Source organism: Ictalurus furcatus, chromosome 1 (genome assembly GCF_023375685.1).
Source record: "Ictalurus furcatus strain D&B chromosome 1, Billie_1.0, whole genome shotgun sequence".
NCBI classification, from domain to species: Eukaryota; Metazoa; Chordata; class Actinopteri; order Siluriformes; family Ictaluridae; genus Ictalurus; species Ictalurus furcatus.
The window spans coordinates 7,494,660-7,514,361 of NC_071255.1; the positions used below are offsets into that span (position 1 = coordinate 7,494,660).

A 19,702-nucleotide genomic window follows, 5' to 3' on the forward strand; every position below is an offset into this window, starting at 1 on the left:
CGTTCCCTTTCAAAGGGAACTTCAACGATGCATTTAGCATAACAGTATGGGAATGGGAATACCCACTCCGTCATACCGAGGGTACAGCCTGTGCAAAAATACCCAAGGCCGAGGGTCACTGCAAGACACTCGAGCCCGGTGTGGAATGAATATCCAGGCTGTAATAACGAATGAAAGTGTGTGGCGTAGACAACCCTGCAGCCGCACACACATCCTGCAAGGATACCCCTTTGGAGAAAGCCTGCGAGGAGGCAACCGCCCTAGTGGAATGAGCTCTTATGCCCAGAGGCGTGGCGAGACCGCGTGTCGTAAGCCCTAGAGATTGCTTCCACTATCCGAGGAGAGATGTGCTGCTTTGACACAGCATCACTTTTCCTGTCGCTGCCAAAGCAGACCAGTAGCTGCTCCGACTTATGCCACTGGCCAGAGCAGTGGACGTAAGTACAGAGAGAGTCCTTACTGGACACAACAGGTGCATCCTCTCTTGTTCCGGTGTGAGGAACAGAGGAGGGCAGAAAGCCTGCAACACCACAGGGTGGGCAGCCGAAGTAGGCACTTTAGGAATATAATCTGGCCTAGGATACAGGAAGGCCTTGGCTAATCCAGGGGTAAAGTCAAGGCAGGAAGGGGCAACAGAGAGAGCTTGTAGACCTCCCACTTGCTTGAGAGATGTCAGGGCCAGTAAAAGAGCTAGCTTTAGGGTCAGAAGCTTCTCAGAGGCTGACTCTAAGGGCTCAAATGGGGCCCCTGACAGACCTTCCGAGACCACAGCAAGGTCCCAGGAAGGTATGCATGGCCTGCAGATGGGCCTCAGCTGTCTGACACCACGCATGAACCTCGATGTTAGAGGATGTTGCCCCACAGAGTATCAATCAACAGGGGTATGGCTGGCCGAAACGGCGGCCCTGTAACCCTGACTGTAGAAGGAGCCACCCTGCTGAGAAACGTTCTTCTAAGAACTCCAGGACTGTAGCTATTGTGCAGTTCACTGGGTCTAGCTGACGTTCCTCACACCACAAGACAAAAGCCGCCACTTGAGCGCATACAATTTCCTTGTGGATGGTGCTCTAGCGTTTAACATGTTCTCTACCACCTCAGTTGTGCGACCAGAATCTATGAGTTGGTGCCTCTCAGGGGCCAGACCCACAGTTTCCATAGTCCCCAAGGGCTCAAATGGGGCACCTGACAGACCTTCCAGGACCACAGAAGGTCCCAGGAAGGTATGCGCGGCCTGCAGATGGGCCTCAGCCGTCTGACACCACACATGAACCTCGAAGTTAGAGGATGTTGCCCCACAGAAGCTCCATCAACAGGGGCATGGCTGGCCGAAATGGCAGCCAAGTAACCCTGATTGTAGAAGGAGCCCACTCCGCTGAGAAATGTTCTGTAAGAACTCCAGGACTGTAGCTATTGCACAGTTCACTGGGTCTAGCTGACTTTCCTCACACCACAAGACAAAAAGCTGCCACTTGAGTGCATACAATTTCCTTGTGGATGGTGCTCTAGCATTTAACATGGTTTCTACAATCTCAGTTGTGAGACCAGAATCTATGAGCTAGTGCCCCTCAGGGGCCAGACCCACAGTTTCCGTAGTTCTGGCCGAGGGTGATAAATCAGCCCTCCGGCTTGAGACAGTAGATCCACTCTAGGGGCTTAAATAGGGCACCCGACAGACCTTCCAGGACCACAGAAGGTCCCAGGAAGGTATGCACGGCCTGCAGATGGACCTCAGCCGTCTGACACCACGCATGAACTTCGACGTTAGAGGATGTTGCCCCACAGAGGCTCCATCAACAGGGGCATGGCTGGCCAAAATGGCGGCCGCGTAACCCTGATTGTAGAAGGAGCCCACTCCGCTGAGAAATGTTCTTGTAGGAGCTCCAGGACTGTAGCTATTGCACAGTTTACTGGGTCTACAGTGGATCTCTGCGGACGGGAATCTCCCAAGAAGTGCCATCTCGCAGGGATATTATCTCTCAGAACCATGTTTGAGCTGGCCAAAAAGGTGCTACTAGCAGACTGTCTTGGCGAACTCTCACTAGAGCTTGTGGGAGCAGAGCGATGGGGGGAGCAGCATACAGATGTGACCTCGGCCACATGTGTGGACTCCACCCCAAAAGTCTCCCAAGATCCAGCTTTATCTTGCTCAATGTTGATAGGATTGACACTACGCATGTTGGGGTAGAAACGCCCTCATCGTAGTAGAATCCTATAATCCCTAGAAAAGTTGTCCACTGCACCGGGGAAAGCATACTTTTCTGAGATTCAACCTGAGCCCCAAGCTCTTCATGTGGGGGAGAACAACATCTCGATGTTGAACTGCCAGTTCCCTGGATCGTGCGAGAATTAACCAGTCGTCCAGGTAGTTTGGTACACAGATGCCCTGGAGTCCCAATGGAGCCAGAGTGACATCCATGCACTTTGTGAAGGTGCGAGGGGATAAAGCTAACAATATTCCTATGTGGAAATATGCACCTTTTAGATCTATCACCACAAACCAGTTCTCGAACTGAATCTGTGGCACGATAAGTTTGAGCGTCAGCCTCTGAACCTGTATGTCCGAAGAGTACGGTTCACATGACGCAGATCTAAAGTTGGCCGCATACTCCCACTTTTTTGCGGAACAGGAAATAATGTCTGTAAACCTCCCTCCCTTTGGGAACATAGTACATGTTCTATGGCCCCACTGTCCAAAAGGGAACTTACTTCCTGTGCTAACGTTGGGCTCTGATCTGTGCTGACTGCTGTGGTGAGCACACCTGTGAATGGGGGGGGGGGGGATGTCGAGCTATGAACTGGATCCGGTAACCCTTTCTACGGTAGACAGAACCCATGGAGACACATTTGGCAGTAGTTTGCACGCTGCCCAATGCTCTTTTAGTGATGTTAACTATTCCACATTCTATTGGAGGGAAAGCATCAGATTTTCGTTGCCCTGTGATGGCTCGCTGACCAGAGAACACTGAAAACTTGGGTACCACCTTGGCTAGGGGAGGCCCTACAGTAGCACTGGGGGCTACCTGCCCTAACGACCTCATGTCCCTCCATGGCCCCTCAGGACCGCTCTCCTTTGCCTGCTTGGCCTTTATGACCATTTTCAGATCAGATCCCCTGGCTGTCTGTGGGGGTTGGCGGGCTGCCATACTCACCTTCTGGGGTCTCCCTCACACTAGTGCTGGCCCAGGCTCCACTCGTGGACGCGCAGGTGAGCTCAAGACAACAGGGAAGGAACTGGCTTTTTTGAATGCCGCCATATGTCGAGCTCACTCAGCAGGTCTGCTTGGTAGTCCTGCAACCCTGTCATTGCCTGTAGTGACCCACAAGCAAGACTACTACTGCATAGGCTTGCCCTCCAATGCCACAGTGGCCTTACATGGCTTGGATGCAAGCTGGCCCCCGTAATTACCTGCAGTCGGTGGAGAGAGGTAGCTCGCAAGCGCCTCCTCCACTTCGGGCATAGCTAAATAGCCATGCCGTTCATTCCCACAATGGCCGAATAATCCAACATCGTGGGGTTATGAATATGGCTTATGTGTGGTTTTCCCCAAGAAGCCTGAGATTTTGTTATGCACTTCTGGAAGACAGGGGAGTTTCTGCAGTGTGAGGGATTTACTTTCACTGGGCAATCACTTCAAGCAGCTCTTTATACGCTGCTCTCAGTTTTTAACACATCCTTCTAACTCCTCGGAGTCAGAGAGGAATTATTACCTTTTGGCTTTCCATAGCGGAAGGAGGAATCGTGACGCGAGCTCCAAAATCCAGCGGAGAGCCGAACCCGGAAGACAGAGCAAGAGATAGAGCAGCGCTCGTGTCCGGCTCCTCTTCCGCCCCGAACCTGAGACGGCTGGCTACCTCGGCAGCGGCCGGCCCAGATCCGCGAGGCTCTGAAACCCGACTCGCTTCGGCTTCTTTCGTTTTTTTCTTGAAGAGCGCGAGTCGCGAGCCGAGCTGCTTAATGTAGGCGTTACCATGCGCAGCCTCTCGAGGCTGCCATCGCATACTACACCGCTAACACTCCACCCAGAAAATGTACACTTTTCCCCGTGCTGAAACGGGAGCAAGCCGTAACACACTTCCTAAATTCTTTCTCGCTCATTACTTACCCCTCTTTTCCTCTAAAGAAGGATAGAAAAGTTAAGAGATTTTGAGAAAATACCGAGTAGAAATGAAGCGTTTTTGTCACACAAACAACAGACATGCAGTCTCGCTGAAGATAATAAGGCTGTCGGTGTGGTTCACAGGAGCTATATATATCCTGCGACGCGCTTAATTGCAACGTCACCTGATCATGTCAGGCCTATAAGTAGAGGCATGATTTTACACAAGCTTCAGATACCGGTCACGCGCGCAAGGCGTTCCCATAATGTTATGCTAAATGCAACGTTGAAGTTTCCTTTGAAAGGGAAGCCATGTTTGTGCTGTAGTTTTGTGGAGAGGTTTCTCTGCCTGATTCACATAGAGAAAGCTCATCACGTTATAGAATAAAGTTAATAAGTGGAACCTGAACATCAATAGTAACTTTCACCGTTTGAGCATGGTCTGGACTTTAAGTTCACTTGGAAATCCTCTATAAGTCATTGGTCACGGTGGGAAATAAGATTAACCCATCAGGATCACGTTAGGATCTATAATTACATCATCATTTACACTCCGACTCCGTGTTGTTCATGATCAGGTGATTTGTAGGATTTAGAAATCCGTCTCCAGATTTTGAGTGAGTTTTATGAACACGGTTACGTCCCTACACGCACCTCAGACAAGATTTTTCACTTTATTCGGTTTATTCTAATTCTGTAACCTTGACAACACTGTGACGTCATGGCTCAGCCAGCAATAAAACATTCCACTCAGCTGGTCTTTGGTTTCTACAGACAGATCCCTGAGAGGTATGGCTCTACTAATATCTTCACTTTAACTAAGCTTCTTGTACACCTGTCTTTCTGTAATAATGCAAAAAAAAAAAAAAAAATTAAAAAATCTACCTTTTGATAAGTTAGTCAAGTCAAATGTATTTATATACTGTATATATCTCAGATTTAATAGACAATGAGTGTCAAGCAAAGTACTGTACATCATCTTGGCTAAATCTAAAGTGTGACATAAAAGAGAAATAAAATGAGATAAAAAGAGAAAATTAAAATAATGTAAAAACAAGAAATAAAAACATTAAAAGGCAAAACCACAGATAAAAGACAGGACAAATGCAGAAGACCTGATACTACAGAGCTCCATTTTTTTTCTGTTTCTTTTTATTGGTGTGCTTTTAACTGAGTGTACTGAGCCATGGCAGTGAAATCTGATCCACAAATTATTAATTTTATTATATGGTAATGTCAGCTGTTTCACTCAATGGGAACATGGCTATCTTTTTAATTACTAAAGATAATATTCCATGAGTTCCATCAGTAATAAAGCTGAACCAGTAAAGATATTTGTAGGAAAACAAGAACCTCTAAAAGAAAGGTTAGATAACGATGCTCATTTACTTGTATGATTAACCGAAATTCAAACAAAATCTCTTACATGTCTTTAAATAGCAACTGAATTTGTTTAAGTCCGTTTATTTTGCTTTACATCGGTGTGATGTGATTCTACTCACAGACTTGTTTCTGCACGACAGAACGATTTTCAAAGATGAGGAGGAATCACAAAAAGACACCTCAGCATCAAGCTGTGAGAAAGGTTTTTTTTAACCATCCATACACCTTTAGTATTTGAAATGCATGACTGCATAGCAATCAGTGTTAGAATAGAATTTGTTCATGTTGTTCTTTTTTTTCCTTTTTTTTCCTTTTTTTTTTTTTTTTTTTTTTTTTTTTTTTACAGATGCTGGGATTAAGGAGTAGTAAAATGGACATAGTGTCCAGGTACAGTCATTACACCTGTTCACACACAGGACAATTAGTATGATGAGTGTGTTTCATTTCTAACAGAAAGCTGAGTCTGAGAAGCAGAGAATGCCAGTGTAGAGTTATTAAACTCTTTGACCTTTTGATAGGAAACGATCTGAGAACAGAAGTGAAATGTTTAAAAAGTAAAATGTTAAAATGTGTGGAAAGACTTTTATCAGAAGTGTGTTTTAATTTAACGGAATGTGTTTGTTTCTTAAAGAACAAGAGAAGAAGCAGCGATGACGATCCCTCCAGAATCGAGTAACAGGCCTACAAACCAAGATTTCTTGCAGCAAACTGCACGACCTGAGGAAGTTCTGGTAAACAGATAATTAAAGGATTTTATTAGTTGACGCTCATTATATATTATTAGGTATATTTAGATTTTTAAAAATATGTTTATTTTTTTTTTGTGTATGCCACAGCATAGAACGCCCAGAATGGATCCGATTGGTCTTCCCCCATTCAGAGCACCGGTGTGTGGGGAAAAGTTAAGCAAAACAACCAGCAATCCTCAGGAACTTACAGGTACTACAGAGGTAAAGAGTAACTCTCTTGAGGCTACAATTGAGGTAGAACCTCAATTAAGAACCAACATTACTGATGCTGTCCTGGATTGTATAACCTCTACGTCGTTCAAGAATCAGCTCGCTCTGCGCATTGTGGGTGAGATTGATGATATACTAGCAAAAGCAGTGTCCCAGGTTCACGAGAAACAGCATGCTGTGAGTTTCGATACAGCAGAAGATAAGACGAACATCTCCCAGGAACAACAATCGAGCAACAATGATTTCATGCCTGGCTTCAGTGATGGTGTGGCATCTGTGCTTGGTTATGCACTGATAGAAGTTAGAGAACATGTGAAAAAAACTTTTAGAAGCCAGTCACACAAATTTCAGACAGTCTCACCCACGGCATGCAATTCTGTAACAGAAATAGTGGACAGTGTCTTTGAAGGCATGCTTGATTCCTTGACTGCTCAACTGAAACCAGATGTTTGCACTGAAAGGGATCCTAGCATGATTGATTCTCTTTATAGTCATGAGTTTGATACAGTGTTTGATAGTATGCTTCCCAGCACTGACTCAGATTTCAACCAGAGTCCAGTCCATGAGCCAAGAGGAAGTGATGATGAGTCTAGCGTCACAACTCAGGAAAGTGAGACATTAGGTAAATGAATCTTCTTATGTTACATAGCCATATATTCATAGTGAGATAAGATTTTTTAAATGAATGATGTATTATTACTTATAGAAAGCATTGCATTGTACTACCATTGTGATGAATGCAAATCACATTAGTCATAGCTAAATACAATTTTTTGCCCAAATTGCAGACATTGTGAAAGAGAGAGCTGACTCCCCAAGAAGATCTACCAAAGTCCCGTTCTCCACAGTATTTGACCAGTCTTTTGGACCTGAAGTTAAGGCCAAAGATGAGGTTGAGGGCATCTTGGCTGATTCTGGAAGCATGAGCCACCTTGATGACCCTCTGACTTCAAGAATCAAATCTGACTCTGATTCGGATACAAGCGTTCTTGAGCTCACTGCTACTTCTGCAACAGAAAATGTTGACCACATGTCAAGATCTGATGAAGTAGCAGAAGAAGGACTTGTGGCTAAATCAGATGTTGAGCTTGAGCAAATCATGGCTGCTCCTTCTGAGGAAAACACTCCTTCTGACATAACTTCCCAAAGCCTTGAGCTGATTGGACACCAGGAATGTGCTAGCCCTGTCCCTTCACCTTCTAGTGATCAGCCAGGTAAGAGAATCTTCTTAGGATACATAGCTAAGATTTAACATGTTTATAACCTTTTAAACATTATTAATTTGTCAGTCAGAAATATTTTGTGTTGCTATACCTCTGTTATATTTATGTTGAAATTATTTTGAGGTATTAAATCATGGCAAATAAATCAACCATCCATTGATGATCTTTTCACACTGTTCTCTCTTGTATCCATATTGTAACCTCCCCAAGAGGATCTGCCAGCTCTTTGCCAAACAGATTCTCTGATGAAGAAGATGGCATCTTTGACCAGTCTCACCAAAAGCTAGAGAGTGATGGCAAGCGTAGACTTTCTCTGACTGGCATGGAAATGGGTTCTTCTGGAAGCAGAAGTCGCCTTGATGAGCCTCAGTTCATCTGAAACTTACAACGCTGAAGAAGCTGCAGCAATATCAGCTGGATACAAAGCAGTACTATGTTGAAATTATTCTGACGTATTAAATCATTGTAAATAAATGAACCATCCATTCATTATCTTTTTACACTGTTCTTTCTTGTATCCAAATTGTAGCCTCCCCAAGAGGACTGTCGTGGGAAATAATCTTTCCAGCCTAACAAAAAGCTTCAGAGATAGAGGGTTTGTAGATGTCAAAAGTAATTAAACTTTATTGAAACAATAAAGTGAGACAGTCTGCAGAAAGTCTAAATTATGCAACCACACACAGCCCTTTTTATACCTTTCTCCACAGCAAACTCATCTTAGGTGGGGTTTTACCTTTTCTCATTAAAAAAAGACCAGTCTTCTTTGGCCACAATTAATTATTCAAATCTATATGTTATCTTAAATTTGTGGAGCATGCGCAGTTAGTTGTTTTACTGGAAAAGGTTTTATGAGGACAAGGTTTCTTTTTTTAAAAAAGAGTCTTTGTTTTTTGTTTCTCTCTGACCAACACTCCCTTCTTATGTCTCAATGAGCTTCTGTCTGTTTCTATCTGCCATCCTAGCTGATATCCACCTCCCTTCCTGAGCCCTTTCATATAAAATGCAATTATTTCAATACAATAACATGGATAATTACAATGAATGTAATCTGCTGAACAGAAATTATATGCTTTAATAAAAAATAAAAAAAAAACAGTTGTGGTTGCTTATTCCACTTGTAATTTCAGGTGTAATTTGCAGTTGTAATTTTTCATGAAGAAGTCACCCAGTAACAGTCAGGACGAGACTGTGGATAGTGGAGGTGTGATATGAACAGGGTAAGAGACAAACAGGAGGCTTGCCTTACTGAAACTTCAACAACTTTTTGTACTTCAGCAATGTTAAAATAAAATAATTGAAATAATCTTTTTTGAGATGTGTTGCTGCCATCAAATTGAAAATTACCTATTTTTTCCCTTAAAATGGTACATTTCCTCAGTTTAAACATGTGATATGTGTTCTACGTTCTATTGTGAATAAAATATGGGTTTATGAGATTTGCAAATCATTGCATTCTGTTTTTATTTACAGTTTATCCATCTATATGTTGATGCTGATAGTTGTATCTTCCTCATTTTTTTATTTTTAGCTGGAAACCCCCACAGATGCCTTTTCTTTCAGCAGAGGGAAGGTTTGAAATTATGACCCTGTGCCATGCATGGGGTTTATTCATGTAAAAAATCAGGTTGCTGGTGCTGCCATCCTTATGGAGGTCTGCAAATAGAGTCTCTGAATTTTCTATCAGTCTCTTGTTTTTGAAAACTTTTCGGTAGCACTAAACCCTCATAGAGTAACTGTTCAGTTGAAGGTTCAGTTCAGTAAAGACTTAGTGGTGGAAAGTGAAAATAAAAATAATTACTTGAGTTAGAGTAATAAAGTATATGATGAGAAGACTACTCAATGTACTAGTTACTTTGGATCTGAATCTGATTATAATCAAGGAAAATCCTAAATTTCACACTCTGTGTGTGGGAGGGGGGGAGGGGGGGACACGGTCGCTTCTTTCCCCCCTCCAAGAGGCTAAAAACATGAGGGGCTGTTGTGTCAGACCACTGCAGCGCATTGCTAGGCTCAAAAACAATTTATTCAAACAATTTGCAAACAATTCATTCAATCATCTACATATTTGTCCTGGTCAGAGTCACGGTAGTCTCACAGGTCAGACTTTTAGCTAAACCATTAAGTGACATGTTTTCAAGAGGTGGGAGAAAACTGGAGAACCTGTAGGAAACCCACACAGGCCCAGGAGGAACCATGAAACTCTGCAAAAGGGACCACAATTCATACTTAAATGCATACTTAAAAAAATAAGTATGCATACTAGAATTTTAAGTATGCATGCCAAATTGTAAATATGCATACTTTAAAATCAGTTTGCAAAACAAATACTGTATATTGACAGCCACCAAGGTATATTTCATCCCTTTAAAATGTATTCTATTTATTTTATTTTTTGTGGGTTATATTTACATGTATATTTGTTGTGCAATGGTACTTTTTGTATAGTGTAAATTTGAGGAAATAAAAAAGTGAAACTTGGTTTTGCAGCATTTAGTTTACCTGTATAATTCCACATTGTATTTTGAGGGCTGTAGTAAGATGTTGAAAAGTTCCATATTTACCATCATTAGCCAGTTTGTGTGTGTGTGTGTGTGTGTGTGTGTGTGTGTGTGTGTGTGTGTGTGTGTGCCAAAGTTTAGTTTAAATTCAAAAGTGTATGGTTTTGGATTTAATATTTGCTTGAGGGATGGAAGCAGATGTGAGGTGTTTTGGGATTGTGTTGTAGGTTCTAGGAAAATGGTGCATGTTCATGTATGTTGAAGCAATTGAGAAAAACTATAATAATGATATTTCTGATTTTGCTGTGTTTTCACATTTGCTGTTGTGTTTTTGGTTCTGCTGTTTAGTTTATGAATTTACTGGTGTGGTATTGATTTTGACTTTCTGTTTCATGATTTGCTGTTGTGTTTTTTGTTTATTAATGTGTTTTACACTTACAGCTCACCCCATTACTGTTAAAGCAGCTCTTTATGAATGGATAGAATTGGTGAAAAAGAAAACATATGTCCATTCATTGTGGGTGGATTATGACAAATAGAGTATTTTACTCCTCTGAGGAATGCATCCCACCCATCCTGTCTTGTTCTCATTGTTTGCGTCAGAAGGTCCTGTTGTTTTTTCCATTGAGTTTGGGTTGCACATCTGACACCAACAGCCATGCAACATTTAATGTCACAGAGATCACACTTTTTCCCCATTCTGGTGTTTGATGTGAACATTAACTGAAGCTCTTGACCTCTATCTGCATGATTTTATTCATTGTGCTTCTGGCACATGATTGGCTGATTGGATAGCTTCACAAATGAGGAGGTGTATAGTTGTTCCTGTTATAGTGGAGTTATGATGGTGAGTTATGTTAAATGGGCACTGAAATCAGAAATTTGTAATAAACTATATTTTAAAAATCAGGTTACAAAAAAAGTGCTTTGTCAGAAGTTGCCTGAAGTAGCACATTCAAAATGTACAGTATGCTACTCATATCTGGGGTGAAATTAAAATTATTTAAATAGAAAAAGGCAAAGCCATAATGGATTCTCCAAGACCCAAAACTGTAAATTATTAATTAATCTGCAGTAATTAGCGTATAAGTATATTACTAAGTCAGCAAATGAGCTCCTATTACAATACAAAATAACCCCAAGTGACAATAATTTATTCAGAATTTGTAATACATAAATTATTTTTATATTGCTTGCATTTTAGTCTAAAACGTCTAAAATGCCTTCAATTTCATAAATGCTGACTAATAAAGACACCCTTTCAACATATTTGCAATGGAATTTTATTTTATAATTCTGAGAGTGAGAAAGAGAAAATATACTAGTGGGAGGGATGGGCTTGGTGGCTCCGACCAAATTGTTGAGGCACCCTGGGCGCCCCCTGGCAGCCCCCACTTTGAAAACCACTGTACTAGATAATGTATGTAATATGTATGACACTGGGACTAGTCAAAATTCCAGGGCAATATATCTACAATGCAATTTTGACTAGTCACAGGTTACCATTGATTTACATGGCATCTCAATTTCACCAAAGAATCATTTTTTACCAATCTTTACCAACATACAGCTCAACTCCTCTTCTGACAGTTAGACATGGGTGATGTTTATAACTGTATCTGGGTGGACTAGCTTCATTTAATGCTACATACTCATTTTATTTAATCCAAGTTCCTGTTAAACACAGTACATTAAACTCCTGATCAATAATAATTTCATTTACAATAAGTACCTTAGATGTATGAGATCTAATATTTAACAGTCCTAGCATCAGATCAAAGGTACTGGCTGTGCATTTAGTATGATATTATTTTATGTTAATTAGGCGACTAAAACAAATTTTGAGTATTTCTACATTTTTGTTTAGTTCAGAATACAGGCAGAGTCTCAATATGTGCAACAGAGGACAGTATGGACTATATGACAAACAGTCAAAAACTGAAATGATTTTTATCCAAGAACACAAAACCACATAAAAAGACTACAATGCAAGAGAAAAATGATTTTAAATAGTCTGTCACAGAGGGAAACATAGCAGTTATTATCACCCTCTTTGTATGACCTGGAGAGGGTGGTGGTCATCCAGGGAGTTCACATCAACTACACCAAGCTTAGATGCAGGAGACAGACAGCAAGCAAAAAAGTGTCTTTCAAATCCTCCTCGGATTTACATCCTTACAATCTGTTTGATGGAGGACTCTATGGATACAATGCCCTGTCACAGCAAACTGAGGCTCACCATCACAAGAATGAGAGACTAGAAGTGTCATTCTAGGCTTATATTCAGTGCCCTTCCAGCTTACCCAAGAAGGAACTGCAGCAAAAATCTGTTGCTTCAAATCTGTGCTTAATGCTATCATAACCCTCAATAGAGCCCAGAAGATGTGTGTATCCAGCACTTCTAATTTGATGGTGAATATATAGTATTACCTCAGATGAGGTTGTAGCAGCATCTGATGCCTGTAGGCCATTGATTTACAGATGCTGTGAACGTTACATGTAACATGGCTCAGTTTTTAAAAAAAGCCATGCCTAAAATCACATGAATCACAGGCCCCAACTTCCTGATGACAACAGCATAATGGATCATGAAGTGGTGTTTTGGTTTTAGATACCTCTCTGGGTAAAGCTCCAGAAAAAGACTGTGGTGCTCCTAGATGACGTTGAGAAAATGTTAAAAAATATTGATGCATCTGGTGTTAATTGCAGAGGGAAAAAAAAGAACTCCAGTTCATTTCAGAAGCAGGACCTAACAAATACCCAGATTAGCAGAATATTTCATTTGCTTGAACTCAGTAATAACATTCAGCTTCAGCACACTAAAAGTATGTGCTAAAACTGTGTACATTATGTGCTGGGCCAAAAGATGATTAATATTGCAGCCAGCAAACTTGTTACATTGAAAGCAGGAATACCCGATTAGACCTCAGCTGTTTGTGGTTTACCTCATGAAGTTCTCAGTTATAGATAGAAAGCACAAAAAGGTGTTACATGTAGTGCATGCTTCCTTTCAGGTCTGCACTGTAAATCTAGCAGCGCAGGGTTATTTGAAACAACCCAACAGGCAACAAAATAACCCATAAATGTGACCCAATTTCACTAACACAGCCATAATTTTTTTAATAACCCAGTATTTTTTAAGAGTGTACCTTTGAATTTAAACTTTTTTATTAATCTGCCCACTAGTTTAAACTTTTTAGAATGGTTCAAAGTTACTTTAACTTTAAATCAGGTGACATAACCATAATTGAACTTTTACAAGTTACGAAACAGCTTTATCCACCTGAAAATGAAGAACTAGCAATGGTGAAGCCTTCTGCATCAATAGTCAATTTTTCATGCCAAATAAGCACACATTATCAAACCAGTCACAAATGATGTTATGAGAGACAATTAAATAAACCTTTAGATAATCTATAATAATGATAAAATGCATTATTTTTGCATTTGATTATGATGTTAATTTTATTGTTATGTGGTTTCACATTACACTACAAATTTATTTAATAATATGTAATTATGTAGAATGTTAAATTGCTTTGGTTGTGTTGGAGCTTGGAATGTTACTTGTGTCAAAGCCATGGTCCTAAATTTTATGTGTGGCCCTGTTAACCGTGGTTTCAGTTATAAATGCACACCTGGGCCATGTCAGCACATTTGAGAACTGGCGCGAGTTCCTTTTGACAAAACTCCAGTTGCAAAGTGTAACCAACATTCAGCCCAATTACGGTTGGACGATGACTATTCTCAGCAGACACTATCATAGATTGGCCAAGCTTGGCCCATGTCTTCATGCTATTTGGGAGGGCTTTATTTTCAAACAGAGACAGAGTGATTTGCTCATTAATGTCAGTGTTGTGTTCAATAATATGAATAACTTGTTAAGCATGTGTATCAAAGTATCAAGATATTATCGAAGGCTATGACTTTGCTGCTGAGAGGAATTCACTACCTTTTGCTGAAGGTCAGTGAATCCACAATATCCTATATCTTTCTGCTGATACATATGACAGAAGTGTACAAGCCTTACAGAACTGTTTCTGAAAGATATCAGTTCAGATAGCATGCTCAAGCTGTGGGTGAGTCTACAGACTATTATGTAAGTGTACTACATGGGCTAGTCAAAATGTGTGTTTGGGGACATATAAAACAAATTGATTCTGTACCAGATTGTTCAGGAAGAAAGGACAGACAAGCTGAAACAAACATAATACTGAGCAGATTGTGTGACAAAGACCAACAGCTCTCTTAATCGTGGGCTCTGTTAATCATCTAGTTAATATCCTGTCTTGCCCAGCAAAAGACTGTAAGAGCAAAACATTGGAAAAATGTTCTCACTGACCACAAAACATGACTCAACCCCCATGTAAATGTAAATGAAGTGTTTTGAGAGGCTGGTGCTATCATACCTGAAGGACATCACAGGCTCACTGCTGTATCCCTTCCAGTTTGCCTTCAGTTCAAATAGGTCTGTGGAAGATGCAGTCAGCATTGTCTTGGACCACATTCTGGAGCACCTCGACTACCCAGGGACCTATGCATGAATCCTTTTCCTGGACTTCAGCTCAGCATGTAATACAATCATTCCTTCACAACTCAGCCAGCTCTCCCTTCTAACACCCACCTGCAACTGGATCACAAACTTCCTCACCAACAGAGAGCAGCAGGTGAAACTGGGGGGAATCACATACAGCACCTGCACCCTTAGCACCCAGGAGTGCATGTGCTCCCCCCTGCTTTTCTACAACTACACAAGTGATTGCACTTCTGGGGACTAATCTGTCAATATCCTGAAATTTGCCAATGACAACACAGTCATCATCCTCATTTGGGATGGCGATGAGTACGCATACAGGCAGGAAGTGGACCAGCTGTCCCTATGGTTCAGACACAAACACCTGGAACTAAACACCAGCAAGACAGTGGAGATGACAGCGGACTATAAAAAAGAACTTACTCCTCTGCCACGGCTGCACTGTGTCCAGCACTGAATCCTTCAAGTTCCTAGGCACTACCATCTGCAAGGACTTGAAGTAGGAGAGGAACATTGCCTCCATCACCAATAAAGCATGAGGATGTCCTTTCTCCTCCAACTGAGGAAGCACAATCTGCCTAAGGAGCTGCTGTGCCAATTCCACAGGGCTACAACTCCATACTGTGTTCAACAGTTAACGTCTGGTTCAGCTCTGCCACCCAACTGAACAAACATAGACTTCAAAGGGTAGTAAGGTCAGCAAAGTGCATCATCAGGATCAAGCTGTTCTCCCTCCAGGACCTGTACACATCCTGTGTCAGGAAACAGGCTGGAAGAATCGTAGGGACCTCTCACACGCTGCACATAGCCTGTTCAGACTCTTACCTTCTGGCAGGTGCTACAGACTAATCAGGACAAGAATTCCAGACACCAAAACAGTTTTTTTCCTGGCAGCTACAAAGACTATACACACCTTCCTATAAACCTAAATTTATACTCAATTTTTAACTTTACACTCACATGCAATACCAACACCATGTGCAATATACTTATTTATTATGCAATACATATACATTTTCAAACAATCACTACAATGTAATTTTACTGTCATGTGCCAATATGATAACTGTTCTGTGTGAGAAGAAGACATGCATACAGGTGACCAGCCACCTCACCTGAGAGAGGAATTAGCAAACAGCAATGTTAAAATAATGAAAGTGATGTAACTAATTATAACAATAGTGAAGCTAATACTGTAGTATATTTTTCAGGTATAAGAAATTAAAGTGAGATCCAGTCATGTTTGACCAATGACTAAGATATGAGAGTAATCCAGGGGTGGGCAATCTTATCCGGAAAGGGAAAGGGACACCTGATTCCACCTCTTTAATCAGTTGATCTTGGCTTTCAAAGGATTCAGGTGTGGCTTCTGCTTGGTTGGAATTAAAGCCTGCACCCACACCAGCCCTTTCCAGATAAGATTGCCCACCCCTGGCAGTACAAAGAATCAAAGAAACTAAAATCAAAGTAGGACAAGCTGATGTGACTCTAACTTGTGAAAAATCACTGAGGACACATTCCTCACTTAGAAAGTGCTTCCTTTTCTTCTAGGCTTGGTCTGTTATTTCTCAGTGAAACCTCACCCTCTGTACCTGTTAAGGGACATTGAATCTGTACTCTGTATCCCTTAAGTCTGTGTCTTTTTGCCAATCTGACATTTGTGATTTCTTAAGATATATTGTTGAAATCTATGGTGTTAATCAGTAAAATAAAAACCTTTTTTTAAAAAAAAATAAGCTGGCTGAACTCGTGCCACAATTATAGTTAAGATATGAAGGAAGAAACAGACGTCAGAAGAGTGACTAAAAGAAAAGACTGGAAAACCCCACCTAATGAGATCATTGTTTTAGTATTGTATAAAAGCATGCGCCTTGATTGTATTCATCAGATGATCTGCAGACATCTCGGCTTTTTTGATTCATCAAAAAAAGTCAAAGTAAAAGGCTAGAATATGTTGGAAAACTTCGCTGAACCCCCAACCATTAAGCCACCATACGCCCTACATGATGATATTTATGATAATTAATTACAGCCATGTAAGAGAAGGAGCACTCCTGGCACAGAATATATTTTCAACTTTTTTATTTTGTTTGGCAAATTCTTTATCCATAAACAAAAATTTATGGGCTCATTTCCTACTCTTTCACATTTTTTGATTGCGGTAGACTCACTGCTCAGGTCTTTTTGTTTAACTAGTAATAAAAACTGTTATAGATTTCTGAAACTATAAGATTTTTAAAATTTTTTTTTTTGTAATGACTCTGTTGATTAGGGTTAACCAGTTTTCTTTCATTTATCTTTAATTATCTATCTCTTGCTGGCATTGCCTCCTTATAGGAATTGTATGGTATTTAATCCTTTACCTTTGTCCTATATTATTATTATTATTATTATTATTATTCTCTTCATATTTATGTACATGATTATTCTCTCTTCTTCCTCTGGTTGTCTGGTTTTACATACAAATGTTTGTTGAATGCTTCTTAATACTTTCCTGAAGGTGGTTGTATAATTTTGTATATAACTTGTTTGTATATGTTTTTTTTTAATTATTAATAATAATAACAATTATATATATATATAATATATATATATATAATATATATATATATATATATATATATATATATATATATATATATATATATATAAATTTATATTTAAAGTTTCAGTTTGGCACTGAGGTCCAAATGCAGGAGCACTTGAGTCCATGTGAAATTTGGTAGAAGTGTAACAAATGTATTTCATTCTAAGAAACTGGTCTGACTAGTCCTGCATGATAGGCTTCCTGATCCTGAATGAAAAAAACATGCATTTTTTATGGTCACATCTGTAAGTGACGCATATGCACCCAACCATCCACATGATGTAAAAGAAAGCATGATTCATCAGATCAGGCCACCTTCTGATGTCAAAGTCGCTCATATTCGTATGCTTATCGGTTTTTCCTGCTTCCAACACATTCCAACACAAGAGAACTGACTGTTCTCTTGCTGCCTAATATACCCCACCCCTTGACATATGGCACTGTAACAAGTTAATCAATGTTATTCACTTCACCTCTCTGTGGTTTTTATATTCATCAATGTATTTATCAGGCTGATAGGCTGATAAATAGGCATCGATAGGTTGATGGATGTTTTTATCATCCTGCTCTCATGAAAAATCTTTCAGAATTTGATGAGAGAAATTGGATTGAATTGGATTTCATTTAATTTCATTATGATTTACCTTATTTAACTAATTTTCTATATTTCACTTCCTTATATTTATTTTATATACAATTTATTTCATTTATTAATTAATCATTATTACTTTTGTCTAGGATTAGGATTAATACAAATGCATACTGTAGATTTTTATGATTGTTCTCATCCACTGTACCTACAGCCAAGAAAGACATAAGAGTATTCATTCTCTTGCATATTTCTCTCTCTTGTATAATTTTATATGCTGTTTAGCTGGCATAACAGGAATGTTTCTGTTGTGTTGCTATGGGCATTAAGATGCAGTGAACCAAACTAATGTACCAATCCCACTCTAAAGGGGCATGCCTATGTTATGAGTAATATCAGACTAAGTTTAGCATCACAAGGATTACTATAAAATCAACCAAACTGGTTATCACTGACACAAATTTCATTTATTCAGCTTCTCTGGGTTTCTAGAAATCACATTCATATAGGTTCACAAGCAAAAAAGGAAGATTTAAAAAAAAAAAAATTAGCACAGTTCTACAGAGTTTTCTATATATGAATAAATGTTTGCTATATTGATATATGAATAAAAGTTTGATATAGTAGATCTCAACCAGCTTCACTGGATTTCATGGACACATATTACATATTAAAAGATAAAAGGTACAAAAGATGAAAGTACCACCTGAGGACAAGGAACTTTTTTTCCTGAGAGTGCACTGTAGGTAATTTCACTCGCAAATAAAGGTAATGAAAAACTCTTTGGATTTAATGTGGCTCATTTTGCAAAATGGTACACATTAGATAAGAAGATTAATTTGTCACTAAATTTAGATTCAGATTATTATCAGATATGTCAGAAGCCAATCCTACATTAGGCACGTGGTTTTAACATCCTCTAGTGGTGAACTAAAACTATTACAGGCCATTTCAATAGTATTTTCTGTAACTTCTTCTAGTTCTATGATTTGAAATGCATGTCTATTCCAGTGTGGTTCAGGTGTTTGATCTGGTTCACTGTCCATTTTCTTAGAAGACCACCAGTACAGCAACCTTAGGAGAAGGAGAGACAGATTTGTTTGTCATAGCAGTTTAGTGTAGTCATCACTGACAAGTATTCACTTCAAATATTATACATGAATACAACACTAATAGGTGTATATATAGAGAAAAGTATGTGATAGCTGAGGTGTGACATCTTCAAACACTAGGCTGCTGCCTCACTTTATTTTTCCTGATTAGGAATATAAATCTTTAGCAAGAAGGCAACACAGAAAAAAGTAATAATATACTGCAGGAAAGAATACATTTGTGGATACAAAGATGTCTCATAAGTAAACACTACATTAAGTGTGCATATCCATTACATAAATTAGATGCACACTGAAACATCTTACTGTATACAAGGGGCAGACATGTATGAAACTTTCATTTTAATAGTATATAGATAGATAGTTTAGTAGTACAACTAAATCACTATTATATTATAATATACACAATAGGGATGTCACGATACCAAAAATCTAGTAGTCAGTATCGATACCACCAAAAGTACATGATACTCGATACCAAAGTCGATACCACGGTGTGGTATAGAATTAAAAATAATAATAAAAAAACTCTCCTGGAGGACATCCTTCTCTGGCTGATACTGGCAAAGAGAGACAGAGAGAGAGAGAGAGAGAGAGAGAGAGAGAGAGAGAGAGAGAGAGAGAGAGAGGGAGGGAGGGAGGGAGGGAGGGAGGGGGGGGGGGGTATTTTAGCTATCAAAAACTGTCTGATAATGAGTGGACGTGCACTCCTAAACGCAC

General features: G+C 39.9%; 2 protein-coding genes across 9 annotated transcripts in view; one reads left to right on the forward strand and one right to left on the reverse strand.

Moving 5' to 3' along the window:
• Window positions 1–3,936: 3,936 nt before the first annotated feature.
• LOC128606572 (uncharacterized) lies at window positions 3,937–8,762 on the forward strand. 5 transcript variants are annotated; one of them, XR_008385704.1, is made up of 8 exons: window positions 4,007–4,886; window positions 5,602–5,673; window positions 5,827–5,867; window positions 6,112–6,211; window positions 6,317–7,061; window positions 7,228–7,653; window positions 7,873–8,090; window positions 8,192–8,762. XR_008385704.1 is itself a non-coding variant. In XM_053622833.1 (7 exons), the coding sequence occupies exons 2-7, from the start codon at window positions 5,635–5,637 to the stop codon at window positions 7,947–7,949; spliced, it is 1,428 nt and encodes a 475-aa protein (XP_053478808.1). In that variant the 5' UTR covers window positions 3,937–3,957; window positions 5,621–5,634; the 3' UTR covers window positions 7,950–8,151. The 5 variants fall into 5 exon arrangements, 4 of the variants coding, with proteins under 4 accessions (XP_053478808.1, XP_053478816.1, XP_053478799.1 ...); XM_053622833.1 differs by lacking the exons at window positions 4,007–4,886; window positions 8,192–8,762 and adding an exon at window positions 3,937–3,957 and having other exon boundaries at window positions 5,621–5,673; window positions 7,873–8,151; XM_053622841.1 differs by lacking the exon at window positions 8,192–8,762 and having other exon boundaries at window positions 4,004–4,886; window positions 7,885–8,151.
• Window positions 8,763–18,058: 9,296 nt separating this feature from the next.
• Window positions 18,059–19,702, reverse strand: part of spaca6 (sperm acrosome associated 6) — a 49,732-nt gene continuing 48,088 nt past the window's right edge. For all 4 annotated transcript variants that reach the window (XM_053622897.1, XM_053622888.1, XM_053622906.1 and 1 more), the window contains one exon: window positions 18,059–18,944. In XM_053622897.1, coding sequence (XP_053478872.1) covers window positions 18,761–18,944 — 184 coding nt within the window. In that variant the 3' untranslated portion in view covers window positions 18,059–18,760. The remainder of the gene's footprint in view (window positions 18,945–19,702) is intronic.

What these genes read in the sequence shown, in the direction of transcription:
- LOC128606572 (XM_053622833.1), top strand. Translation starts at nt 5,635, where the DNA reads ATGAGGAGGAATCACAAAAAGACACCTCAGCATCAAGCT. An exon ending in AAAATGGACATAGTGTCCAG is followed by an intron (nt 5,868 to 6,111) that starts GTACAGTCATTA and finishes TGTTTCTTAAAG; the next exon opens with AACAAGAGAAGAAGCAGCGA. An exon ending in ACCTTCTAGTGATCAGCCAG is followed by an intron (nt 7,654 to 7,872) that starts GTAAGAGAATCT and finishes AACCTCCCCAAG; the next exon opens with AGGATCTGCCAGCTCTTTGC.